General features: G+C 41.1%; 1 protein-coding gene across 1 annotated transcript; it reads right to left on the bottom strand.

The window, feature by feature from the left end:
• Window positions 1-3,259: 3,259 nt before the first annotated feature.
• Window positions 3,260-7,374, bottom strand: LOC124114814 (cytochrome b-c1 complex subunit 6, mitochondrial-like). The gene is made up of 4 exons (XM_046475595.2): window positions 7,285-7,374; window positions 5,645-5,668; window positions 3,856-4,011; window positions 3,260-3,505 (listed from the first exon to the last, which is right to left on the bottom strand). The coding sequence occupies exons 1-4, from the start codon at window positions 7,327-7,329 to the stop codon at window positions 3,473-3,475; spliced, it is 258 nt and encodes an 85-aa protein (XP_046331551.1). The 5' UTR covers window positions 7,330-7,374; the 3' UTR covers window positions 3,260-3,472.
• Window positions 7,375-7,634: the final 260 nt, after the last annotated feature.

Raw genomic sequence — 7,634 nt, 5'->3', positions numbered from 1 at the left:
CTGCTTGTACTAGTCTGGACTTATGCCGGTTTTCTAGTGCCAGCCCACTGCATGAGATACCCCGCCCAGACACAGTATACTGACTCACAGTCCTTGCTTTATCCTCCTAATGCCGAGCGCCAGACAGGGTAACAACAAGTACCATCGTTTAACGTCTTTTGGTATGACGCGGCCGGGGATTGGACCACCGCCCTTCCCGATAGACGCTCTATCCATTAGACCACGGATCCGGTCACTAACACAAGGTACTAAGGTGGGCCCACAATATGCTTTCCAAGAGGCACTTGCAATTTAATTCAAACCGTTTATACACCACTTTGTCAGCTAACCGCTTGTATGGTGTGTTAGTTAATGATTACAATTCTTACAGTGACAATGTTTCATGAAAAATACTTTTTGCTAATCCATGGGGTTTGAAACTACCGTTGAGCACATCCAAGCTTCATGACCACAGAACAAACAGGGGCACTTTATATAAGCAGTCAATGTTGAATGTCTTTGAAAGGTATACATGTACCTCTCACTGTGTTATTTTTAAAACAACAGTGAGTGAGTTGGGTTTAACGCCGCTTTTAACAGTATTCCAGTTATATCACGGCGTGTCAGCGTAGTGTGGGAGGAAAGCCCGAAGTGATGCAGGTCTCAGACGTTTATCACTTCGGTGAAACCCACGAGCACGGGTATGGTGCTAACAAACCTAGAAACATAATAAGGGCGAACCGGGATTCGAACCCACAATTATAGGTTTCTGGCGTGCCCAAGGGAATCAACTCTGCACAGCGAATCGCGGCGCCTTAGACGACTGGGCAACCCGTGCCCCCTTTTAAAACAACAACATATCTTCCTTTGCTGTCTTTAAATTTCTCAAACTTAAAACCAGGACGTTTGAAACGTCCTCTTTCAACGGTTTCCTGTACTAGACTAACAGTTATATTCAGGGAACAAACGGTGCTGATCCATCAGTAAAATGCGCCGAAAATCGCTTAGCAGAATTGTCCTTTCGAATCCAAGATTCGCCTGTATGATGGTCCTTGGTCTGTAAGCACCGCACCTGTGTTCATGGTTCTCAAGTGTAAACTTCTACCTGTGCCCTTTTTCCTCCGACGAAAAGTGGACACATCATCATATAAACTGAGGTACCGAGCGGCCTCATACCAATGGAACACCTCCTGGGTGAGGTGAGGTGAGGTGAAATGGGGTTTAACGTCGCGTCCAAGAATATTGCACTTATATAGCGTCGTGCATGTACGTGTACGTATGTGTTTGTGTGTCTGCTTGTACTAGTCCGGACTGATGCCGATTTATAATGCTAGCTCACTGAGATACCATGCCGCAGTTTAACATGAATACCCCACTCAGACACAGTATACTGACTCCGAGCCGACCAGTCCTTGTTTTAGCCCCTTAATGCCGAGCGCCAGACATGGTAACAACAAGTACCATCTTTTAACGTCTTTTGGTATGACGTGGTCGGGGATCGAACCCCTGACCTTCCGCTCTCCGGGCAGACGCTCTACCACTAGACCACGGAGGCGGTCTTCACCTGTGTTCATGGTTCTCAAGTGTAAACTTCTACCTGTGCACTTTTTTCCTCCGACGAAAAGTCGACACGTCGTCATAAACTGAGTTACAGAGCGGTCTTATACCACTGGAACACATCCTGGGAAATGCCATGGCATGCATGGCAGATAACTATAGTAACATGAAAGAATCGGGTGTCCTTTAACCTCTTTGAGTAGTATATATTTTACTACTTGGTTTACAGATTAGCAATGTGAGGTATGTAGCATGTAAAAGGGAGTCTATAGGTGGTGTGGGGTGAAATGGGGTTAAACCTTGCGTTAAAGATTATTGCATTTATAAAGCGAAATTCATGGCTGCTTGTACTCCTCCGAAAAGTGCCAGTTTTATAGAGCTAGCCCACTGAGAAACCTGCCTCAGTTTAACATGGGTACCCCACTCGGACACAGTATACCACACTGAGCCGACCAATCCTTGTTTTACCCCCTTGATGTCTTTGGGTTTGACGCAATCCCCTAGTCGGGATCAACCACCAACCTGCTCTCCAGCGGACCTCTGTCCACTAGAACACCATGGAGGCGTTTGGTAGTTTGTATTGCTCAGAGGGTGTATTAAATGTGAAAACGTTTGTTTAATGACACATTCACCAGTCTTTCACCTGTATGGCCATGGCCTGTAAATAATCAAGTTTGGACCAGACAAACCAGGATTGATATTATAGACAAAGACGCAGGCTGTTGGAATACAGTGACCCTAATCCAAAGAGTAGATAAGCTTGTGATGTCACTTACAAAATGAAGCTATGGCGCCAAATGGGTCCAGGATGATGAGGTACAATATACTGGACAATCTGGATGTTTTCTGAATCGTATTAAATCATTTGTGCAAAATAGGGATTTGTTGCTTGAAAATATCGATTTCATAGCATCCTCCAGTAAATATGACAAAATTGTGTTCTATAAAGCTCAACCATAAACATCTGCTGCACAATTCATTCTAAGTATCTTAATTGCTGTTCGACTTGTAACAAAGCTTTGCTTTTGACCACCCGTAAGGATAGGCGATGTGAAATGGGGTTTAATGTCGCATTCAAGATTTTTGCACTTATGTAGCGATGTGCAGGCACATATGTGTGTCTGTTAGTACTAGCCAGGACTAATGCGGATTTTTTAGTGCTAGACCAGAGATACCAAGCCACAGTTTAACATGAATACCCCACTCAGACACAGTGTACTGACTCCAAACCGACCAGTTCTTGTTTTAGCCCCTTAATGCCGAGCGCCAGGTAGGATTACAACAGGTACCATCTTTTAACGTCTTTCGGTATGACGTGGCTGGGGGATCAAACCCCTGACCTTTCGCAGACGCTCTACCACTAGAAAATGGAGGTGGTCAGATAAAACAAGGACTGGTTTGCTCAGAGTCCGTATACTGTGTTTGAGTGGGGTATTCATGTTAAACTGCAGCACTGTATCTCAGTGGGCTAGCACCATTACATCAGCATTAGTCGAGACTAGTACAAGCAGACACAGACACGTACGTGCATGCACGTCCCTATTTAAGTGCAATAATCTTGAACCCGCTGTATAAATCCCACCTCACCTTAGTTTGGAATTCTAGATAATTCCCTGGTATTTTAGAGACTGATGAAAAGCTTTAAAGCCAGGAATGCCAACTGGCCAGAGACTAACATGTCCATCATCAAAATGTCATACAACAGATAAACAACAAAATCAAGTTTGGATTCAACTGTGATTTACTTTGTCCAGACTAAATATTTGTACAAAACAGACTGGTGAGAGCCAATGAACGAACAACTGAACAGTGAATGGTCCTAGCTAAACATAAGCAACAAATGGTCGTCTACTGCTCCAGATTTTCCCAAGCTTAACAGGTACCACTCAAGTCCCTCACATGTAGATGCTTCAACCATGTCTATGGCTACGTATTATCATTTCAGCTTGGCAAACAGGTCTTTCGATACCTGCAATGTAAACATGCATATTAGAGGAATGACAACTCTAATCTATTTAATCATTAAACAAGGAAAAGATATTGTTAACTTCGTGAAAAATATTTCATAGGACAAGAGACTGCAATATCATCCTCAAGAACATGTCAAGTCAAGTTTGAAATTTAAGTGAACTAATAATTGTGGTACCTTGCCTTTCTAGAGAAAATATATTCCATTAAGAAAAGGACTATAGCAATTATTGTGACAAAGCCATACAAAGTTAAAACTTTACTGAATGAAAGACATTGTTAAAGTTTTTTATCCATCTTCTGACCATGAATGAAAAACTGGTCCAACCAATTATTCGACTTGCAACTTACACATGAATCTACACAGTGGACAAAGTCGAACAGCTCCTGTGTGCAAGTCTCTGCTGTTTCTGACCGACCACTCACTCTCTCTGTACAAGCATCCCACTCAGCCTTGTACTTCTCACAGGAGGAACCACAAGACTCCTTCATTGTGTCCTGGGGATCCTAAAATGAGACAAAACCAACTGAATTCACAGTCTTAGTCGGATTTGTATATTAACAAACTTTTAATTAGAAAAACATAATTCAAATTTGTTTAGCATGTGTAGTGTTAGTTTGTTGTTTAACGCTGCACTCAGCCATATTCAGCTATATGACAGCGGGCTGTAAATAAATTGAGTCTGGAACAGACAATCCTTTGACTGACATCATGAGCATCGATCAAGGCAATTGGGATACGATGACATGCATCAACCAAATCAGCGAGCCTGACCACCCGATCCCGTTAGTCGCCTCTTATGACAAGCATAGTGGCCTTTTACGGCAAGCAGGGGTTGCTGAAGACCTATTCAACCCCGGATCTTCACAGGTCGCATGTGTAATGACTGAATATTGTCTTATGCTAGAAAGCATCACCTAAGACACAAATGCCTGTAAATAATAAATGGGCGAAAATGAAATCAGTTGGGGCATGATGACACAATACACCACCCACTGTAACCACTTAATCCTGAATAGTCAAAATTTGGGGGACTGGGCAATCAACTCAACAGTGCGCGGGAATCAAGCACGCACGAATACTGTGTTAGCGTTGGGCGTCTAAACGTGTGTGATTCCAGTGCACCCTTTCGAGTTGAGTTGATTGGTTCAACTGTGTCATATGGCCCTGCGATGCAGGGGTAGCATAATGCAGATGGCTGTTTCAATGAATGCTCGTTCCACCCGTGACAAACAGGTCTGGTTGTTCATGAAATATAGTGATAACTAAAAAGACAGATTTTTTATTCATGCACCGATTGTCTTTAAATGTAATATCCAGTTATGTATGACTTTTTAATAATCTCATACCAACTTTGACTGGAGTAGGTCCAACTGTTTTTCAGATATTGTAGTAAACGTCGGTACCTTAAATTACCTTCCAGACTATAGGTAGAAAATGATCCCAGACTTGGGCCGAAGTCTGTTCCAGCTTGCTATATTAGCCACTAGTCAAAAGCCTGAGTCAAGTAAAACTCATTCCTGTCTTGTAAGAACAGGTCATCAAAGCCCATGTACATATACACTGATATCGAAAGAAATGATACAAAAAGACTAATTCAGGCCAGTAAGTAGACAAGGTTTTGTCACATGCTGCCAAATATCCCAGACATGCAATCAAGCATCATTTTCAAAAATACAATATTGGCTATGAGGTTGTTGGTCTACAAGACCATGACAATGCAGATTTTTCCTGGAAGTAGAACAGTTGAAATTGTAAAATAATCAGCAATTTCTTTGTGTCTTAACTTTACCAGTACAGTACAGGGTTGAAAATTAGCACTTGCTGCTAGCCTGGACAAGTTTTGTTTATCTTAAAGATATCCTCAGGACTGGTAGAATTTCAACAATTTGTGGGGAGGGGTTTGATATTGCTACATGTCACCAAGGTTTCTACTATTGGGGCATGTAGTTGTTCTTTGTTAATCCCTGCAATAGTATGTAAGTGAGACTAAGTTGTACAAAATGGAAGTTTGGGGAACAAACAACAAAACAAAAAGAACCATAAACAGGTAGACACCAGGTCGTATATGTATACTATACAAATATCCAACTAGTCCATCACTCATTTCACACAAGGACTCAAATGAGATCAGCTCACCACCAGATCCTCCTCCTCTTCCTCCTGTAACCAAAAAATATTTGTGTGAACAAATACATATAATAATAATATCATACACTTACCTTTATGCTATTAGCCCAAGGCTAGCTAAAATTCATAAGACCATGTCAAATTATGATGGTATTCAGAGTATTTCAGAAAACTGAATCATTTACAAAAACAACATTACAAATATTTCATTTGTTGTTTGACGCCGCACTCACCAATATTCCAGGTGTATGACGGCGGTCTGTAAATAATTGAGTCTGGACCAGACAATCCAGTGATTACAATAAATCAACCAAGTCAGTGACCTTGGCCACACGATCCTGTTAGTCGCCTCTTACGACAAGCAGTCACATTTTATGTCAAGCATGGGTTGCTGAAGGCCTACTCTACTCTGGAGTTTCACAGGGCCAAAATTAAGAAGTATGGTCATGATGATAGTAAAAGGGCTTGGCTTTTGTTGCTTTAACTTGGTTTACATCATTTTTAATACAAATTCTTGCTTTGTAGGTGTGTGTGCGTGTTGGGTGAAAGTCATTAAGGATTTAGTTTTGTTCCTAGATGCAGAATGTTTCTCCATTATAATAGCAATATGAATAGGAAAAATATCGTTGATTTGAAGTGAGGATTTTGTCTATGAATGAAAATTAGGGTAATGAGTTTGTGAGCGAGTGAGCTTGCTGTGGCAGGAAATCCTGAAATGACGCAGATATTAGACTTTACCATCAAGGGGGTAGCACAGTAGCACGGGTATTGTGCTGACAACGCTATAATGAGGGTTAATTTGGGATGCATTACAGATTGTCAATCTTCACTTATCGTTAAAACTTGAGACATCACAAATCTGCTGTACACCATTTGGGAGTATCATATCCAGATCTGTTATTAAACGAGTAGTAAGTAATATATTTTAGCAACTGTGTCATCTTGTATTGATACAGAGAAAAATGTATCCTCGCATGAAAACTCACGACGCACTAGTGTATCCTTTCACCCCTATCTTTTACCTTTTTACAAGACACACATGATCTTTGTACCTTCAGCATATCAAGATCAGTAATGGACATCTGTCAGTTCAAACATCAAGCATGACCTCTGTCCAAATGACCATTGATTCATTCGGGCTCTAAAATAATTATCTAAACGTACAGTACATAATACCATTCATTACTTCACAAGACCCTCACGTTACCTGTAAGGTCCCTGAAAATGTATTACTGCAGTTTCCCTGGACCCCCACTTTTGTAAGTCAAGGTAAAACCCTGTTACTCGCCAATACTAGGCTAGTAGATCCAGGACCATAGATCTATATCATATCTTCAATGAGAAACCAAGACAATTGTGTTTTAAACTTGTCTGCGTTTAGCGTATATCAAACTATGTTGAAAACTAAATACATTATTCAAGCAAGCAATCAGATAAGACGTTTCTAAGTACACGTTTGTGGGTTATTGAGCTGGGATTTCGATCAAGGTGACCGGTGTCACGGGCATGTTGTCAGACACGCTCTCGGCTTAATCAGTTATCTCTGATACATGTTGAATGAGATCAACATATATTATAAAACGGAATTAATGTGATGTACTTGACTGTGAATATTTTTCAATAACCCCTGCATAATATCTGAATTTTACCTCTGGAGGATCAGAAGAAAGTACAACCTCGTCTCCTAGCGCCATATTGGATCGGTAAGGTCCCGGATAAGGGACCGTTCAGTGAGTTATGTAAATACATACTATCAAGTGAAATGAATGCTCCCTCGTTGTGAAGGACGCGATCTCCAGTTCGGCTTAATAATTATGTCATATATAACACCCTCTTCGTTTAGTCTTCCTGTATATTTATCAGACATCTTCAGTGTGCCAGATTAGACAGATACATACATAGTTCTTTTAAAGTAAATGCTTCGTTGAATGCTCCCTTGTTGTGTTCGTTGAATTATTCGAGGTAATTCTTTCTAGAAAACGTATTTTTAGTAAAAGGC

This window comes from Haliotis rufescens, unplaced genomic scaffold (genome assembly GCF_023055435.1).
Source record: "Haliotis rufescens isolate VD_foot unplaced genomic scaffold, xgHalRufe1.0.p SCAF_2, whole genome shotgun sequence".
Classification (NCBI taxonomy): domain Eukaryota; kingdom Metazoa; phylum Mollusca; class Gastropoda; order Lepetellida; family Haliotidae; genus Haliotis; species Haliotis rufescens.
The sequence above is the reverse complement of the archived record's forward strand: the minus strand, read 5'-3'. Positions and strand labels throughout refer to the sequence as shown.

What these genes read in the sequence shown, in the direction of transcription:
- LOC124114814 (XM_046475595.2), bottom strand. Translation starts at nt 7,329, where the DNA reads ATGGCGCTAGGAGACGAGGTTGTACTTTCTTCTGATCCTCCAGAG. An exon ending in AAGAGGAGGAGGATCTGGTG is followed by an intron (nt 4,012 to 5,644) that starts GTGAGCTGATCT and finishes GTCTCATTTTAG; the next exon opens with GATCCCCAGGACACAATGAA. An exon ending in TCCACTGTGTAGATTCATGT is followed by an intron (nt 3,506 to 3,855) that starts GTAAGTTGCAAG and finishes TTTACATTGCAG; the next exon opens with GTATCGAAAGACCTGTTTGC.